Raw genomic sequence first — 20,985 nt, forward strand, 5'->3', positions numbered from 1 at the left:
TTTAAAAAATATATATATACACATTTAAGTTTGTATGCAGGGTGATTAGAAAGTAAGTTTACCACATCAATGCACCATATTATTGATGCGGTAAATGTACTTTCTAATCACCCTGTGTGTATATATATATATATGTATTCCAAGCAAAGAGATACTGTCCGTGCACTACAATGCTTAATTTTAACAGAGGTGCCGACCAATATAAGGCAATGTCAATAATTAAGAAACTGTCAATTAAATGTTGGTCACAAGCATTCATTTTGTGCAGTTGAACAAACCTTATTTTTCTTGTTGATTTGCTACGATCCGCCAACTTAGAGACACACTTGGTCGCACACTCTGTCAATTTCTGATCAAAATATATTTTATTGAACAAACATTTTTCTGAACAAACAAAACAAAAAAAAACCATGACGCGTTTCGACACAATGTGTCTTCGTCAGGTAGTTAGAGAGAGAGAGATATATACATATGTATATATATATATATAGAGAGAGAGATTAATATATATATATATGAGAGAGAGAGAGAGAGATAGAGATCTATATATATATAGTACATATATATATATATATATATATATATATATATATATATATATATATATATATATATATATATATAGTACATATATACATATAGATAGATAGATAGATACATAGATAGATAATGGACATACATGCACTAGTTTGACCCCCTCACACAGGGAGGGCAATATTCACAAAAGCTCATCTTCTGTATAGTGACTAATTCAGCTATTGTTTCACAGAAGTCCTGAAACAAAGGCCCAAAAGCAGATTTGGGGGTTCGAAATAGGCAGTCTGATTATAGTCTGTGGCAGTAAGTTAGAGGATGGTCTGGTTAGTTTAGTTGGTATCATATATTTTCAGGTTGAGCCAAACTTTCAGGAAAACTGGAAAAGTTACCTTTTACATCCAAAATAAAAAAGAAACTACACACTGCATTAACTTCATACAGGCAGCTAGTTGCCCTCACCCCTAGGAGTACCACAACCCCCCCTCTGCCCCGGGTATTTATTTGGGTGGGGGGGTGGGGGGACTGAGAGGGGGAGACAGCGAGGCTGGCCAGTGCTCACTCTTCATTCTGTGGTTAACCTTTTCAGTGCCAGGAGCATCTTAAAAGCTGTCATGATGCTGAAAGGGTAAACACGAAAAACAATACTGTTCCAAAAACATTCCCTACCGCCCAGGATAGAAAATACTGCAGTGAAACTACTGGAAAGTATAGCTAGTGTAGCACATACTAGTACTCACTTTGAGTTGTTGTAGAAAAGTACAGTATGGGTAGAATGGCTCGTGTTCTACCAATTCTAATCTCAATTTAAAATCTACTTCTTGCATGACATTCAGTTCTTTAACTAGTGTATAGACCACTGTAGACCTAAAAGGTCTATGTTGGTTTATTTGTGTAGATAATAAAGCATTAGCATTTCACTACAGTATTCCTCCTGGGTGTGTAACCGTTGCATGCAGTTCTGTACCAGCGTCACACAGAAACACATTCCCTGTTACTCACGAAACCAAACTGCACTCCTGGCTGTTGCTATTTGGAGGGAATTGTGATAGAAAAGTAAAGGTCAGCGGTTAGTTGTAGACAGACGACATTTTCTCTTCCTCAGAAAAACAATGGGAAAAAAGGAGGGAATGGGGCTCTAAAATTCAAATATTGAAGGTGCACTGTAGCACGGGCCCACCTCAGGAGAAGATAACCCAGTGCTGAGTGGATATACAGGAAGAGAAGCAATCCCTAGAAGCTGAACTATGGTTTCAATTGCATTAAAATGATGGCACCACAACAGACATAGCAGTGCCAAAGCAACATTTAACAATATGGCTCTGCAGCACCACAATGACAGGCCTACATGTAAATCCAAATGTTCCATCTCTATCTCTAATTTATTCACCGCTAGCTCCTCCACCAGTAGGGGTCTCTGTTAGGTCACCTATTGAGGAGAAGGACAACTGGAGGAGATACTCACAGTGATGCTGGTCTCCTTCTTGCCTTTGTGGGAGGAAGCGACCACAGCCAGGTACTGAATCACCTTCTTTGTGTTCTCTGTCTTGCCTGCTCCAGACTCTCCTCTGATTGCATGCAGGAGAGAGAGAGATGTTAGGGAGGGGTTATATAAAACCACTGCATTAAACGCTCCATTCTCAGGACTACTAAGCCTTCACCCTGCATCTTTGTAGGCGCTTTACAAAACAAAACAAAAAACAGACCAAAAAAGTTGGGGAAAAAAGTGCCCTCACCTTTTACAATATGGCTTTGGAGTTCATTATTTTTATAGTGCTTAATTACAGTTTACCATCTTGTGAATTTAAAAGCCAAAAACACAGTTTTGGCATGTTCAATACATAGAACTCAAAACTCACAATGCGAAGAGTCCTGTACAATCATCTGAGAGCTGGCAAACTGCATACAGAGCTAACTGCTGTGCACAGTCTGGCTTGTTAAAAAGCTGCTTCCTATTGCTGTCCCTGGAGTTAGGCAACAACTGGATTTTGAAATAGCCTTATATAGGCAGGACGGCCATACAGTGGCTGTCACTTTGATTACTTATCATCCCGAAACATCAAGGGGCCTAATTTAGACTTTGAGATCCAGCCAAAATTCATGCTGTGACCTGGTATGGAGAAGGCTTAAGAGTTCTCTGTCAAAAACGTCTGGTTTGTCTTTAATGGAGAAAAGATAACAAAGGAATGTACACGTAAAGTTCTAAAGTGGTCTCCCTTAGTATAGAACCCAGTATTTAAACTTAGGAATTTCAGTCTCTGGATTGTGAATTCATTCTGATGCTTTTTTCCCATAGCTTCTCTGCTGAAGAGCACAAACACGCACGCCCAGAAGTTGAAGACTGACAGTCACTACTCATTTGAAAAGATATTAAGCCCCAAGGTCAGTGCTTTACTTGAAAGCCATATGCTAAATAGGAAAAAAAAGAACTCAGATATAGTAACTAACCCACAGGAAATATTGTGGGTAGCATGCAGGAAAGTGCTTGTTGAGATTTGGGAGCATTGCACCCTGGCAGTTTCATGACCTCCCATTTCCTCATCCCTCTTATAAGAGGCATTACAGGAAAAGGCTGTTTGGAGCTTGATAGTTTCTGAGAAATTGCGTGGCCTATACATTAATACCAAATCTAACTCACGTTGAAACCCTATCTAATAACAACCACATTCTGACAGTATAATTTATAGTTACCCCTAACCTCAATCCTTATCCCCTCAATTTCAATTAAACACAAACTCCAATCCTAACCCCTGACCCTAATCCTAATCCTAATCCTAACCCCTAACCTGGTTCAACCTCCATGTCCATCCAATCCATTGTACTCTGGACTGAGTTCAGACCACTGAACTTGTAACCTCAGCTGGATTCGAACCTGTATGTTTGCCCTTCCCCTATATCTCTTTAGTTCATTTTATGCAGCCTCAATTTGTCACAGAACTTTGGTTTCCAGAATGTTTCCTGTTCTGCAGAGGGGGTGTCACTCTCACAGTGACTGCCTGGCAGAGCACTTTTTATGGGTTTGAAAAACAATAGACCATTTGAAAACAATACGAGTCTCAAAACCACCTAAAGTGCCTGCTGCTCACTTTAAACTTAAAACCCATTTCAAAAGGTATATGGACACAATGCATGTCCTCTGTGCTGTGTTAAAGGTTCAGACACTAGTACTTGCTTCTGAGCTTGTTGTCTCCTTGGAGACAATGTACCACTAACCCCCATCCGTTCTGAATGGTGGCTTCTAGCTGACTCTGCTTCCTGCCTCCCGGCCCTCTAGTTCCTCCAGCTAGTGGGTGAAAGGTTTTGGCTTTTACATTATGGGATAGCGAGTAAAGGACAGTGCGTGGATGTAGGTGTGCACCTGAAGAAGACGCATCGTCTTTTACATCATGTACCTGCTGCAGGGAAGATAATCCTTTAACTGGATTGTGTAACTAAGCATAACTGTAGTAACTACTTTCATAGTTCCTTTCGTTAAGCAAACAGATTCCGACATATCTCAGAGGTGAGATGGACAAACAGACATATAGAGAGACAAACATCAATTTAAAAATTTTACTCACGTGCAGAGGATAGATTGGTCTTCACGATCTGTAAAGAGAAAACAAATTGCATACGTTTTATATCAAGTGTCTCTTACTTACAGTGTTATGATACAGATGGTCGTGTTAATTACAATGCAACATCATATTTAATGACAAACATTTCAGGTGGTTCCTGGTGTCTTTTGTACTCATAAGTAAGTCGATCTTTCTGCACTTCCTTCAGTGTGTGTCTGATTTTTTGTGAAGCATGTTAAATGTACTCAGCACCAACCCACATTGCTGACCATTTAAGAAACTGAAATCTGAACATCATCCTGGGTGTCAAGGGAATTACATTACAGTAGGTAACAGTTAACTTTCTAAAAATAGAAAGAATATCACTCTACACTGTGAGTGGGTGCCAGGTCAGTCCCATACATCCTCGCCACACTGTAAACAGTACAAGATACTTCTGCTCGTAATGGACACAGCTCGGTTGGATTTGGCTCCAGTCTCTGAATGTTAGTTGCATACAGACATCATATTCCTGCTCCAGTGAAGGCAGTTCTACCCTCATAGTGGAAGCAGAGGGACAGGAAGGCAGTGTTGCTTGTGTCTAGTGGTTAGAGCTGAACTGCTGTGGAGGCAGTGTTGTCTACTGGTTAGACTTGGGGGCAGCACGCCCTAGTGATTAGAGCCGAGGGATACATTTCCTGATGATAATATCCATGCTTTATTGTTATTAGGTTCAAATCTTTCTAACAATGGGTACCTTTTAACTTGGAGTTTACTGTAAATATAACTAATTCGCGCTGGTAACGGTCCAATGCATGCATGGGAATAACATAGCATGTTCTCTTCAGCTGACTTCAAAGAGAAGCCATCTAGATAGACATGATAAAGGAATGCTTGTCTTCGTTGTGGGAAGCACAGATTATATAAAACACTAAACATTCCCATTACAGATAATTCCACCAAGTTTAATCATCTGAGGAACAAGGGTTATCCAGCAGATCTGACCACAGATAAGGGAGCATAACTGGCCCTCTCTAGGAATGAGAAAAGGGGGTCATAGAGTGAGTGTAGTTAGATACTTACTGTGGGGGTGACATTCCTAATGGAGGTCCAGTTAAACTACACTGCACCAGTGTCATTCGTATCAAGTCACCCTACACCCACATTGTTCACACAGCTCTAGTAACTTGGTGGATTTGACCATCTAAGCCTACTACCATCTGTGTTGTGCTGCCAGGGCCTCTCTTGTGCAAAGCACTAGGACCTCAATTAACTTTTTCCCCATGTTAAATACATCTTAATAGTTTTCAACAGAGGACTCTCCTCTCTGTCCTGTCCCACAGTACACCTCCTGGGGCTTTTCTGTCACACTCCGGTCTGTCAGCTCCTGATTACAAAACACTGTGTTAACATTGCACATTTTTTTCAGTTGAATATGATTTTACCGTACGAAACATTTTGTCAAGCTTTACTGTAACTTTACCATAAATCTTTGATTCTATTTGAAAATAATATAATTTACAGGATTTTGTTTTTATAGATCTTTTTTGTTGTTTGATTGGTATTAAAGATGTCAATACCAGGGGTGTGTAAACAAAACAATCTGGGGAAGGTTAACATCTACGGAAACCAAATTCTCTGAATTCCAAAGAATTCCACAGGATTCCGTAGGATAAGTGTTTATGGATCAATCCACGCTATCTTTTCCAATCCTGAGAGAGCTGTTGGCTCATTCCCTCTGTTTATGTGTGTATTATGCAAGGTTTCTCCACTCTGTTTATACTGGGAGCCTGCAGCCTGCACTGGTGTATAAACACCCAGTCATGCATCAAGGTTGCTGCTTTATTGAGTTCGTTCAGAACAGAAACCTAGCAAGACTATAGGACATTTTTACAACCACTTCTTATAGGGAATGTACAAGAAACTGCCAGCTATGGCTTAAATTCCTTTCTCGGGGCGCAGCACTCACTGTAACCCAGTTTCCCAATGATATAAATCTGACAGGGACTGGACGAGCACACAGTAAACTCAAAAGTCAAAACAGTAAATGTTCTGCGCAAACATCTCATTATGGTACACAGTGTCAGTACCAAGGTATTTGGCACTGTCACTGTATATCAATTCTAGGTACCCACAATGCACTTACAACGCAGCAAATCTTCGCGATGCGCTTGATTGCTGATGTTGGAGGTAATCCTAGCTCAGCTGAAAGTTACAATGTTCCATGCTTGAGAGTTTCACAAGGTCAGCGCCAGTCAGGTAGATATGATTGGGAATGACACTGCTGGAATCACTGTCTTTACTATTAGAAGTAAATTAGAAAACTCAGAAAGATTAGGACAAATGAGGTAGAAAGAAATAATAATGCAAGTGCCTACAAGACACAGACACAGTGGGGTATTAAACTGACACACCTGTAGCGTCTTTTACCTCTATTACTTATGGCTAAGCCCAATGCCTTCTCATCGATTACATTTTGTCTATAATGAAGCATTGGCAGTCTAAAAGGATTTCTAGTGAGTGCAAATATAGTAAACATTTAATCAGCAAAAAAAGAGAGAAAAGACATTACACTCTCACACTGTCAATTACACACACGCCACGCCAGGGGGGAGTTTTATATTATGTGAGAAGTATATGACCTTACTTGAATATGAAAGAGAATGTCTTGATTTGGTGATGACTATAAATATCACAAGAAATACAATTCAATCAAAGAACATAACGTCACCCACAAAAAATGCATTTACACATAAAACAAAACGAACATTGCCAAAAGATTATGAAGCCTGCAGCGATATGTCTAATTTGGGTAATCTTGCCTTTACCCAGAGCAGGAATGTATTACCTAAGATCATCACCATCCACTGGCATCAGGTCATTACAACTTCTCTGCTCAGTTTGTGCATGTGTGTATGTATCTGAGTGACTGCTTTATTACATCTGGTATCAACATCATAGTGTACTGTACGGGTGCTAGATTCTACTTAATTCCCTACACGTTTACACTATAAAATATAACACCTTTGTCCTGTAGCACACTTGGAATGTTCAATTAAAAAAATCATACCAAGAAACACTCCAACAGAGGTTACAATGAATCAAAAGAATGATTTGGAAGACATGCATTCCTTTAAGAAAATTAAACCCAGCCTCTTTAATTATACACTGAATATAAATAAATACTGATTGCATGTCATTTGGGTAATTGTTTTTGTCTGTTTATAGTTAACAGTCGGGAACTGAAGGATATGTAAAACAATTTTGTAAATGGATGTTGTCATTGAGTCTCTTTCCCAGAAAAAATACATAAAAAATGTAAACAATTGTGCATGCTGGACTGTGCTGCTGACTTGACTAAGCATGGAGGAGGGTGTCAAGGAAAGGCAGGGGTGGGAAACTTGACAGCTTTACCTTATAAGGGCAACTAGAGCCAGGGAAGCCAGGCAGGCAGCTTCCATCTCAAGGCTGCTTCCAGCTGACTCCTCTCACGCTTGACCCTCACCACCACCCCCACCAAAAATAAATATATCTACGATAAATATTTTGGCCACCTTGACATATTTAGGAATAAGTTCAAAACATATAATGCTCTGACTACAGAATGTGCACAAAACTAGAAACGACTGTATCTTAATGCTTACTTTACCAAGGTAAATTGGCTGTGCTTTGCCACACATCTCTGTGTTTTTTTTTTTGTTGTTGTTACCATGCTTTAACTACACTTTCATTTTGCAGTTGAAACAATATAGTTATAATGCAGCTATATGCAGTGCAGCGGCAGTCTAGCTGCACTACACTGTTCACATGCACGTTATAACGCGGTCTGGCTGATTAAAACTTGGTTATATTTAGCTGTGGTGTGGCGCTGACAGTAGTTGATGTTGCAAAAAGAAGCCAAGTGCTTCTATCAGCCCCCAACATTGTAGTCGTTGTGACTGACCACACGTCAGTGCATCTAATCTGTAGCTCACACCCTCTAATGAGTTAATCACAATGACACAGAGGGGGGTTGAATATTTAAATAAAGAGGAACAAATTCAGAGCATTTTGATGTATGGTGCATATAGTTAATGGTGTTTGACCACCGATTTAACAGAGAACATCCTATATGATATAGCCTATGATGCCTGACGCTGTACTTCACCCTGATGGTACAGTAAGGGGATCCAGGGTCAGTTTTTAAAAGTTCCTTTAGGATCTTCAAGAAACACAGATCTGGCCTTGTGTATTTCAGAGGATCCAGCGGAGAGATCCTTTATTGTATTTAACTAGGATTGGAGGACACCACCCATGCAGAATCCCTTCAAATTCCAATCTCAGGTTGGCTCTGGGCTCACTGACAGATAGTTACTCTCCAATCAAAGTGCTGCTTATTTGCTTTCTCCTCACTCACCCCCCCTCCAAAAAAAAGAAGGAATGTTGTTTTGTTGCTGCTAATGTATATAACTTCTAGAACAGACCCTTTAGATTCTTCCCCACATTATGGCCTAACAACAAAATCCTGACTAAACAAAATGCAACACTGTCTGTTAACTACTGTATCATAACTCGCTCCAGTGTGCGCTGAGAAAGTGCAGATACAGCAAGGCGTTATCAACAAGAAGCCTTGATGCAGAGGGGCTACCCTTAGCAACTCAATTTAGAGGAACTATCAACATGTCAACCCACACTTAAAGTTCAACCATAACAAAACACAGGCAGCTAGGACTTAAAATTCCACATTTAATCTGTGATATACCAGGTGTGATAATTTGTGTTGTGTGCCCATAAACTAACATCTTACTTAATTACCTGTTAAACTCAGTGTATTTAAATTGAGGTATTGAAGCTGTGTATACACACTGACAAAGGCTTTTTGGCTGAAACATGTTTGTGATTTTTAATCATTTTACTCCTTGAAATAACACAAACACAGCATTGATGCTTCTTTAAAATTTAGTTCTGAGAGACTCGTAATTGGTCCAGTGGTTAAAGAAAAGGGCTTGTAACCAGGAGGTCCCCGGTTCAAATCCTGGCTCAGCCACTGACTCATTGTGTGACCCTGAGCAAGTCACTTAACCTCCTGCGCCCCATCTTTCGGGTCATACGTTGTTGTAAGTGACTCTACAGCTGATGCATAGTTCATACACCCTAGTCTATGTAAGTCGCCTTGGATAAAGGCGTCTGCTAAATGAACAAATAATAATAATATTCAGGAATTCAGCTTTAACAAGAAGTGGCAGAACATCTAATTGACTACTAGTACAACAAAGAATGATAGAAAACAGAAATACAGCTTCCTAAATTCTACAGGTATTACGGTACTTATTAGGACTGATCCTGGATTCTCATCATTATTCAGATTTGTAACAAATATAAGTGGATTGTTGAGATTCTGAAGAACTCACTTTGATCCTGTTCCATGAAAACACCATGGAGAGTGAACCCTGTAGTGGACTGACTGAACTGGGCCTCTCCAAATCTGAATCGCTAAACAAATTCCACAGACCCAATCCTGAATAGCGGCAGCTCAGCACACGTATGTACTGCCCCCTAGTGTCCTTACCTTGCAACATGCTCCTGTACGCGTTGTCGGCAATGGAGTAGATATGTGGTGGGATCTCATGGCGCTTCTTCCCCTTGTACATTTCAATGATTTTCTCAGAGTAGATGGGCAGCATTTTGTAGGGGTTCACCACCACACAGAAGAGACCCGAGTATGTCTGTGAAGAACAGGAGGAGACACTGGTGAGCCTCAAGGGGTTAATACGCTCTCAATCTACATTAAATAAATAATCTTTTAAATGTTCTGCATCAATGTTGTTTGCGGTTTGTTTTACAGTTTAATGTTCTCTAAAAATGAACAATGTTGACATGTATTATACATTTGACTTTTGCATTAATTTTGCAGACAATATTAAAGAATAGTTGTGTGCAAGTCAAGATACTGTACGTGATTAAAAATGTCAAAAACCAATGATAGTAAATATATCCGAGCTGTTGGGTCTTAGTTTTGAAATATGACCAATTTCTTTTACGAACACTGTGTTCAAAACTCCCCCCAAAGTGTTAGCAAAACACATCCTGTTAATGAAATGCAAAATGAAGTGTGATATTGTGAATGGGAGATCGCTGTTTTGAAAACAGGAGAGGTGTGCTCTTGAGCTGCTGAAAAACTTTGTTTAGAGTGTTCAAACAGCAAAGACTAAATAACAGTCAGTTTTTTAAAGGCCACCCAGTAATGAATTGTGACTCATTGAAGTCTAAACTAGCCAGTGGTCAGGGTAAACTCCAGGCAAGACTAAGTGATTTTGGCAGAAGTTCTGCAAAAAAGAAAAAAAAGTTTTGGCTTTCTTCAAATCCAGAATCTTCATGTTTGCTGTCTGCAGGGATTGCAATGAAAAGTTCAACAGACTATCAGCCAGGAATGCAGAATTCTATACAGTCAGTAGTTGCACTCACGTAGATGAGCCCGGAGAAGTACCTCTCCCTCAGGTTGTGCAGCACGGAGGCCTCGTTGAGGCAGGTGAGCTCGGCCATATCCTCCACCTTGCTGAACTTGGGAGGGTTCATCTTCTGGATGTCATCCTTGTTGATGGTCACCTTCTTGCCGTTCTCAACCAGCACCACCACCACCTCATCCCCGCGCTCCTCCTTGATGCTGGCTGCCTCAAAGCCCTGCTTTTCAGATGGGACCCACACCAGCTTCTTGGCAGCCCAGTCAGCCTGTGCCACCGGGTTGTTGATGAAGTTCTTGTCCAGGAAGAGGAACTTCTCATCCTCGCTCAGGGTACTGCCTGCCTTCTTTGCCATCTTGAAATCCGGGGTGCGCTGCAGAGACAGAGATATTGAAGGCTTTATAAGATTGTCTTTGCTGGGAAAACATTGTGAGTTTGAATGATTGTCTGAAATGCCATTGAAAAGCCAGTGCAGATGAATGATATTTGAGCTGAAGAATAACTATACACTATGTGCAGTAATGGGGTAGACAAGCAACACTCTGGTAAACAGATGTGCTGCACCCAGTGTATGAGAAAGAGTTCCTGCATTTTAAAGTACTGAAGAGGTTAACCTTCATTAGCTATCAGATATCTCAACTCTTAACATTCCCCATGGAAATGCAGGAGTTCACTGAAGACAATTACAAAATGTAGCCTGGGGCACTGTAGTCAGAAGTTAGACGCTGATGAATGTTACAATCTGATGTTTTTTTTTCTTTGCATGAATAACACTAACGATAATAACAATAGTTATTCTGCATTGTAGAGTTATAGAAAGCTCATGTCCCATGCTGTGATTACCATATAAGGGCAGGTTCTCTCTGGCAGCAGTGTTTCTGCAGACCCAAACAGCAACGATAGCTCATTTCATAACAAAGACCTTATAGGGAATAATATGTCTCCAGTGCTCCGGCAGTCACAAAAGCAGAGTTCACGCCAAAATGATAAAATGATGAAGCAGAGCTCGGGCAGGGTTGAGGTTAAATGTTTTACAAAAAAACCTAATTCCTTTTTTCCTCTGAAATGACAGAAAGCGATACTCCCAGGATGCCCCATACAATATTAAAAGCAGCTGCCAATCAACTGCAGTGTGAGCGGACTTGGTTTGTTTTTATTGAGAATGTTTCAAGGGCTTTTTCACTGCTCTCTTTATTGTTCAGTTTAACACTTTTTCACTGTCCAAAGGTCTGCACCAGTGAGACCAGTTTCCGGTCAAAACCTTACTGCTTTACTGAAACTGTGAGACACTTTTGAGTCAAATATTACTCTTAAAATGGACTCCCTGATTTCAGCCACGAGTGGATTACAGAACTCTAACACCCGTGGCCCTGCACGGAGCAGAGAGCGACTCTCATCATTTTGAACAAATCAATGATAAGGAAATCAGTGAAAACTGTAAGTCAAATTACATAATGTATTCCATTTTTTAACAGGGATAGTATAGTGAGTGAGTACACTGTTTTGCTTGTTTTTCTAAATACTTGATGTGGTGGACCAAGTTGTATCCAACACACTGTATTCATCTCGGTAGTGACAGGTACTGAGCTTGTCAGTTTTATGGTGCTGATAGTTCCATGCTTGACAGCACTTGCAGGTCTTGTGGCTACCTGCCATTGCTGACTCTATAGTGCTTTTAACACTTCTGACTTCCAAGTCCTTGCAGAAAATAAACAGCTGTAACTTGGTGCAAATACTAGATGAGTAGTGTAGCTAGCTTGCTGTGTACCCGACACGTACACTGCCATTTCTCACTGCAGTTGCAGTGCTGGGGTTAAACTGTACACAACTCTGAGGTTTGTATGAATTTTAGCACACTTCCACTGCTGTTGTTTTCCGAATGGCACAGGAAAATAGCCTACTGCACATTGCAATGTGTAAGAATGTACAGTATTTGCAAAATCTTTATGTCACCATTACATTACTATTTCTGTTGCAACACATACTACCCCCTGCCTTGCCAATTAAGCTCACTAAAATACAATGGAAATATATATGGTTTCCAATTTATTATCCTAAAGGAATGTGATTTGGTATTTTCTTTAAGGAAAAACAAGCCTTTATAAAAAGCCACATGTCGCTGTGAAGTGTTTGGTTTTATTACCTAGAAGAAAGCTGAAAGGTTTGTCAGCTTGACTTAGTTTCTTATATTTTATTGAGTGGTTTTGATTTAATAGATAACGTTTCCATTTGACAAACACAGCAATGAATGTTTTATTAAAACAATGTTCTAGCTACTACCTGGAATTAGAACATATTTGCAATTGCAATACAGAATGCTTTTGTTCTTGTGATAACCACATGATTTTGCAATGCTGTTACAATGCAGTAAATAATAATTTCTTCATGAATAATATTCAATTTTAACTTTCTCCTCACCCAGAACCCAGTACAGGGAGAAGGCGGGGCTGGCGATAAAGCTGGCTACCCCACAGAGTCACCTATATCAAAAACAACTGCAGAGCAAAATGCATTGAATTGGAAAAACATCAGTAAAAACAACTCCAAAAACCCTATCAGCTTGAAATTTACAGCACTTCAAATCACCTCATATGAAAAGTGCATGACAAAATTGGGTTGTGAGACTACAGTGTAACTACTGCCATGTAAAAGCAATTTAAAATCATTATCATTTAACTGCATTGTTAAAAAAAAAAAAAAAAAAAAAAAAAAAATGGTTGGGTTTGAAGCAATAGTTATGCAGTTAATCAGAAACCAATGTGTATATGTAATAAGTATTGATTAATATATACTACAGTAAAATACCAGAATAGAGTAATATAATTACCTAAAATAGTAACACTGTAAATGTGCAGATGTATATAAAATGGTAACATGGCAGGACTAGTATAACCAGAAATTTAATGTTCAAACCACGTATTTTTATACAGGGATTCCGTTGTGTGGGTTGTATTCAGTTCAGCTTGTGTTTTCCAGTCTTGCATTGAGAATCGTGACTTCCTCCAACTTCCTAAGCTATTGTTTTTTTTTTTTATAAATAAATGCTAAGGGCTTGGTTATTGAGCTCCTCACAATTTCAAACATGTTTTTAACTGAAAAGAAAAAAAAAAGTTGCTAAACTTTCAAGTATCTTGACAATAAATTGACAGTAAAAATAAATTGACAATAAAACATTTAAACAGGTAATATTTTCTGTGGGGAAAGTAGTACTGCATACTGTATAAAACGATTAATGTGCATTTACACTCCATTAAATTAGCATGTCGTCCTGTATATTTCTTGTCAAGGCATGTTTTTAACATGAACACAGAGGAACATAATGTCAAATTGACAAGAAATACCACTCCAGTTAGCCTGAGTTACCTGCTGATGCCAAATACCCTAAAGGAGGTGGCTTGATCAGGACCTCTGTAATGACTTTAGATTGCAGCAATGCATACTTCTGCAATATCAAACTCTATTGCAAGAAGCTGAAGTAGTTTTTTTAAAATATCTTTACATTTACAACCTGAAATTAACAGCTAGCAAAAAATACTTATCAAACTGACACATTCAAACCACGTCAGTGTACTATCTTTAGTCTACAAACTAACTACAAAGCACCGACATACACACACCCTGTTACAGTGTTACAGCATTTAATTAGCTGTGCTTGAAAGACCTTACTACACTGTCTCTGTTGCTATTGTGTACGCATGCAGATAACATCAACATAATACTTTTTAACGACTGGATTAAACAAGATAGATCTTTCGTTTGCGACCATAAACAAATTGTGCAAGTTAAGAGATGGCTTCAAAGTTTGTAGCTGCATCTGTAAGAACTCCATCTGCATTGTGAAGAAAAAAAAAGAGCATGTGCAAAGTTTGCCTTTGCTTCCAAAAGGAAACAAGCCATTAGACTATGTATGTCACACAACTAGTAAGAAACATCTTAGCATACACTTTAAATTACTTACCTGAATAGTTTGTTTGAACAAAAAAAGTTTGCATTTTGTTTAAAAATACACGACTGAATGTTTAAAGGACTAGAGAGCGTGGCCCACAGAGTGAGAACTAAAGGCAGAGAATGAGATGCAGAGATGTATAGGGTTTATACTTACAAGGGTTGCTTGTCTAATGAAGTTTGATTTGGAGAGTCCTGAGCTTGTGGGGTATTCCAAAGATGAACAGTCCAAATTATCATCTCCAGCTTTCAGCAGGGTATTTAGACAGAGCCACCCAATAAGAGGGAGGGCTGCATGGGATAGCCCCTCCTCTTTTCACTGATGCACTCTCAAGTACAGCACAGTGTAGTGTAGTGCAGTGCAGTGGGAGGGGTGGCGGTGGTGGGGCAGGATCTGTATAGGGCAGACTTGTCTAATTAATTGCATTTATTCTATCAGGAATCTACAAAAAAAAATAATAATTTGGCAATAATCACTTCCTCTTTAAGTGATACTACATGATACTGTAGATAATATCTCTTTCTGCCCTCTTCAGAAAGACAAAATGATTATTCGTGATGGAAGGCCTAAAACACTGTAATGCCACCTTTCATAGAACTTGTTAGGAATCGCCATCTTGAGCAAATATAGGGATTTGGGATTTGGAGAGTAGGCCTATATTTTATGATTCTTGATTTCTCACGTTGCTGGTTTTTTAGCTAGCAGACAGTGATATCAGAGATTCTGTGTTGATGTTATTATTATTATTATTATTATTATTTATTTCTTAGCAGACGCCCTTATCCAGGGCGACTTACAATCGTAAGCAAAAACATTTCAAGCGTTACAATACAAGTAATACAATAAGAGCAAGAAATACAATAACTTTTGTTCAAGCAAAGTACAAGTTTGACAAACCACAATTCAATAATACAGCAGGTATTATTCTTTTCTTTTAATTCAGTCAGGGCTGGGTAGAGGAGCTGAGTGCTGGTCCAATTATTATCTTCAAGTACTCACTCTTAGAGAGCACTTGCAGCTCAAAACACTCAACAGCTTTTTGAAAATAAACAGACAAGCTCTGAATACTTCTTATACATCCATATAGACCAGACCTGTCTATAGACCAGAGTGGGGTGCCACATCAGCATAGAAACTGAAAAAAACTAAACTTGCAGTAATATTTTCTGTGTACATTTTATTAATGTTATTATTTTTGTTGCAGACATTTATATAATACAGTCTATCAGATGCCATTTTCAGGAATGTCTTTTTCATGGTGGCTGGAAACGAGGGTTTTTTTTGGGTGTTAAATCAAACAGGGAAAGGGGTGGGGGGTCATTTAGTGTGTTCAGCGGTCAACATTTCTGTTCTGCTTTAAACTAGGTCTACAGTGTAGCCTATCTTTATATATATATATATATATATATATATATATATATATATATATATATATATATATATATATATATATATATAACATCCTAGCAGTGGCAGGGAGGGGGTTAAAAATCCTCCCTGCCAAAACATGTGAGAATGTGGCTGTTCCCAAATGAGATAATTGGTGTCAATTGGGAACAGCCACAAAGTATAACAAGAGAGCTTGAAGCTCCATTAAGAGAGAGATCACCAGGGAACTGGTAAGAGAAAAAGGTATTGTAAGAACCATAGTGTTTTGGTAAAAAAAAAAAAATATTTGTGTGTAAAAGTGTTTCATTTTGAGGGACCTCTTCATGTTTAGTTAGTGCTCCGAAGGAGCTAGGTGTTGTTTTTGTTTATTTTTGTATTATTAAAAGTGCGCATCAGCGCTAAACCTTCAATTTTTGTGTTGGGTCTAAGTTTTTAAAGGGGCGAACGAACAAAGTGAGCGTAATTTTCTTACTATATATAATTATAATTGTTTACTATTCTCTCAAATGTGTATTGTGTGTTATTGCCTCCATTTTACTCCTGACAAGGATGACAATATGTTTTATTTAATCATTTATTTATATATTCTGACAACTTTTTCAAAAGTCACACACAGGCCAGACCTCTAGAAAGTGGGAAACCACAAGTACAAGATCATACACAGAGTGAGAGCAAAGGTTCCTCATATGTTGAAGTGAAAATTAAACTACACTGCATACACTGAGGAACATGGTCAACAGTATAAGCTGCTGTTAAATACAAAAACATGTTAGATTTACATTTAAATGGCATTATATTGATCTCAAATTGCAGATCATAACAGCAAAGCATTACCCTACTTTTAATAAACCTTTGTACAACCATCAGGACCTTACACAAATGTCAAATATATTAAAATGTTACCCGACTGTGATGGTGCAATTCCACCAAGCCTCATTATTACCATTATTATTATTAATTAGTCATTTAGCAGTCGCTTTTATCCAAAGCGACTTACAGAGACTAGAGGGTGAACTATGCATCAACAACTGCTGCTGCTTCTGCAGAGTCACTTACAATGAGACCTTTTACGTCTCATCCACTACTGTTTTCTACTATTATAACACCCTTGACATGCATAAAGAAGGAAAAACATTGAGTGAAACAGCTCACATCACTTGATTTTCAAGGTGTGGTATCCGAAGCATAATCAACAAGTACAGAGAAATATCATCTGTAATTGACAAACCCAGGACAGAAGTCCCAGAAAGCTGTCTAACAAGCATGAGCAAAATTTGAAGATAATATCCTTAAGGAATAGAAAGCAGACAAGCATTGAAATTACAACAGAACTGTTGTATATAGATAGATAGATAGATATATAGATAGATAGATAAAAAATGACAAGTGACCAATAACATCTTAAAGGGGAGAACAATGTTGTGTATGTGTATGGGCAGCTAAACTGCTGTCTTTTGGCAGACATCATGTGCCTTTTAATAAATACTTGGATGCAGTGCAAGTTGTCTTTTTCACAGGAACTGTATGAACTGTGTGGGTGTACACTGTATACACAAATAATTGGCTCTAGTTCAGTACTAACAATAAGTGCACAGTGTACTCAATAGGAGATAAAGGACTGATGACAGGATTACAGCGCTCCTTTAATATACTGTGCATACTGTGGGACTGTGAGCATATGCTCCTGCAATTTAAACATGGTCAAGTCACCTCGCACTGCTGGTGTGGAAACAAATAATGTTCACAAAACAATAAGAAACTTTGTATTTTTTCACTGCTGTCATAGAGGGTGATGAAGCTGACAGGTTCTACTGCATTGACAGCTATTATTCAAGCAGAGTTCCAGTTCCAGTTCCATTGTTGCAATGGTACCGATGTGCATGTCTTAGAAAGATTAAACTGCATCTCTCTGTCTATTTTAAGACACTGAAACTCTTTAACTGCTCATCCTGGGGTAGTATTTATGTATAGCTACTTATAAAGTTACAGGAACAAAAAGAAAAAAACAGTTTAGCAGTTGTTAGTGAGGGATCCCTTGTTTCCCTTGATTTAAACATCCAGAGAGAATTTCTTAAGAAAACTAGAATATGTACTGCAACCATGAGCCTTCCATATAAGGGCAGAGCTCCTATTTTGTGCTATAAATCACAGGAGGGTGTTTTGTTTTTCAGCCCAATAGAGAGAGAGAGAGAGATAGGTATGTGCTTTGAATGGGAGATGCTTTAGAAGATAATTGGATGGGGGAGGTAGATGGAAATCACTGTGGGCCTTTGGTCCTTATCTAGAACGGGACAATGCAGTGCAAGGAAGCTGCAGTACTGTCTGTGGGTGAGGGGGCTCCTGGCTTGCCATATAAGGGCAGCAGAGTCTTTGAGGAATCCCTTCAGCATTCCCATATTGGAGTTTTTAACCCAACAGGCCTGGGAAACTGACTAAATATGGCATGGGGATCATTAAAACAAAGTATACAACAAGCATGGAGAAGCAGGCATGCATTCCCTTCGCTATGTAGTTAGCTCGGGGGATTGGAAAATTAATTGACCTGCAACATATCTAGTACAATAGAGGTCAGGGCTGATTCTAACTGAAGCATACAAAGATATTTAATATATGGCTGCTTTTCTCTATCTGCTGCTGCTAGGATGTTTTCTACAGTGTAATACGGAAGTTGTAAAATAAGCTGTTTTTTTTAAATTTCTCATTCAAAGCATGGCCCCTTATGCACTGGTATCTAGATCCATCCCTTAAAGTTAATTTAATTTCAAGTTAATTTAATTTCAAGAGATATACAATATGACAGACCAGACACAGTAAAAAACAATAATAAAAAAAGCTGCCCGCATTATCATTAAGGTAAACTACACCACTGCTAACCATAAAACCGCCCATCAGCCACTACTTTCTGCCGTCTTGGAATCCACAGTAACAAGTGACCTGCTCCCTTGCAATATTTATAGTGAGGCCACTTGAGGATAAACACGCTCATTAACATTTACACGTGAAATGTGGGTTTCCATGCGAAACTGGGTGTGTTTCTTCATTTACAGAAGTAAATGAGATTTACCCTATCCCTCTCTTTGGCTGTTTTTTTTTGGCCACGAACCTGATTTAAACGAGTAATTCTCCCAAACGTGCACACGATCACCATTTCACGTGTAAATTGCACCGCATGGAAACCCCATGAATGTCACAAAGAGGCTTGTCAACCAACAATATTCATTCTTTGATTACACGCCTACACAATGCAACAAAGGGTTAAACTGTAATCTCTCTCTCTCTCCAGTCAACAGCTCTCCAATCCTCTATTTGGGAAGAATTTATAAATGATATTTTCTGACACCACACCTCCCCCTCTTTTTCCATTCAAATGAACAAGCTGGGGGATGGAAGGGAGGGTGGGATTTATTAAGAAGAAAAGTAGTCATTTATAAGCTTGTTTAAATTCTTTAACATGTAACTATTCAAACAATCAGAACTGTACATCCCTTATAAGGTACAATCTCACTTATCACAAGGCATTCTTTTAAAATTGGACAGTAAAGACAACTCGAAGTGTGGCTGATCTGCAGTTTGACATTTTATTTATGGAGATGATCCAAAAATAACATGTGCATAACCTGAGTATGTGTCATTATAATGTGTTCGTAAAACAGTGTCCAAAATACACTATGACTTATTCCTTTTTTAAAAAAAAATCCTGCCTTTAACAGCATCAATACAGGATTTGAATTCTCTCAAATACAACAAAGCTTTAGATTTGCAGTTATACAGAAATCCAACTTGCTGCTTTTTGGATCAGTTTCACTGTAGTGCCCTGTAATTCCAGAAACAGAATGGAGCAAATGTGCTTCTGTAATTCATACAGCCAGGATAGAACACTCAAGCGCTTCTGTAATTCATACAGCCAGGATAGAACACTCAAGCGCTTCTGTAATTCATACAGCCAGGATAGAACACTCACGCAGCACTGTGTGCTCTTACTACGTACTACTTTCACTGTCCCTAATGAATACACTTGAGAGTTAAAAGTTCAATTGATTAAGCGGTGGTTTGTAAGGCACGGACACTGGTCCCAACAGTATGTTGGCGTTTACATTTCATGCTTGGAAAAGTCAGCCCCGCAGCGTCTGATAAATTGAGACATCATTTGTTACAGCTGTATCTACGTCCCAACGAGGCTGAATAAAAATAGTGCTATATATTCTCCCTGAAGAGCAGAAAAAAACCAAAGGGGTCGTGGGAGCTGAGCAGCTCAGGCTATCGCGGACATTCCATATTTGTTAGGATGCCTGTTATTCTTGAAGCCTACTCTTACAGTAAGACAGTTACAGTTGCTCTCCACTGTTTAACTTGTAGCATCGTGTTGTGTTTTTTTTTTTTTTTTTGCTCACCCAGTATTATTCTTAGAATCATTATTGGTAAGTGTATCATTAAGTGGTGAAGTGACGTTCATTTAAAACATTCTCCATTGCATTCCAACCATTTTCAAAAGAAATTCAGTAAACAGAATCAGGAATTAAGAGGAAGTCATTTCCAGCCATGTCATTCTGGTTTCTGATAAGAAGCAACATCGATATATTTTAAAGAACGTCATGCTTCTATTTATGGTAGCTGAAAACCACGCAGCTTTCCAGACCTGATGTTTGTGTTTTTGCTTTTTGAACCTGTATTGAAATTCAGTCAAAACTCTTTGATCTAATCCCATGCTCTTCCTCAATATAGCGACACACTGTTAAGAACCAGGAATAGGGAAACTGCACAAAATGCACTACTGGAGGCCATTTTTAGATCAAGGGTTCTACCTACAGCAATGGTTTAGCAAATTGGAGATATTACATATAAACATGTATATATTATTAGACACACTGTGTATACAGAATACTACGTGAAACACATTCTAACCATAACTGAAATACTATCAAACACATTTAAGTATATTCTGCATTTTTTTAAGTATATTCTAAAAAAGTTCTAACTTTTTACCCCGAGTTCTGTTGCTGCCGGTGAAAGCTGTGTTTTCGTGTTTCTACTTTCTTTCTAGAAGTGACACAGATACGCTCATTGCTGGCACCCTGTTTAGCTTCTGCAGGACATTGGTGTGCGCTAGAAACGATCACAACTTTACATCTGACAGTGACTG

General features: G+C 38.8%; 1 protein-coding gene across 4 annotated transcripts in view; it reads right to left on the reverse strand.

The window, feature by feature from the left end:
* LOC117417975 (myosin-11-like) overlaps positions 1–14,718 on the reverse strand; it is a 32,159-nt gene extending 17,441 nt beyond the window's left edge. For 2 of the 4 annotated variants that reach the window (XM_034030425.3, XM_034030427.3), the window contains exons 1-5: positions 14,613–14,718; positions 10,515–10,883; positions 9,619–9,775; positions 4,095–4,122; positions 2,000–2,102 (exon numbers count right to left, since the gene is read on the reverse strand). In XM_034030425.3, coding sequence (XP_033886316.2) covers positions 2,000–2,102; positions 4,095–4,122; positions 9,619–9,775; positions 10,515–10,865 — 639 coding nt within the window. In that variant the 5' untranslated portion in view covers positions 10,866–10,883; positions 14,613–14,718. Of the gene's footprint in view, positions 1–1,536; positions 1,564–1,999; positions 2,103–4,094; positions 4,123–9,618; positions 9,776–10,514; positions 10,884–12,928; positions 13,006–14,612 lie in introns of all 4 variants that reach the window. The other 2 variants (XM_034030428.3, XM_059035588.1) reach the window with 2 other exon arrangements.
* Positions 14,719–20,985: the final 6,267 nt, after the last annotated feature.

Source organism: Acipenser ruthenus, chromosome 13 (genome assembly GCF_902713425.1).
Source record: "Acipenser ruthenus chromosome 13, fAciRut3.2 maternal haplotype, whole genome shotgun sequence".
Classification (NCBI taxonomy): domain Eukaryota; kingdom Metazoa; phylum Chordata; class Actinopteri; order Acipenseriformes; family Acipenseridae; genus Acipenser; species Acipenser ruthenus.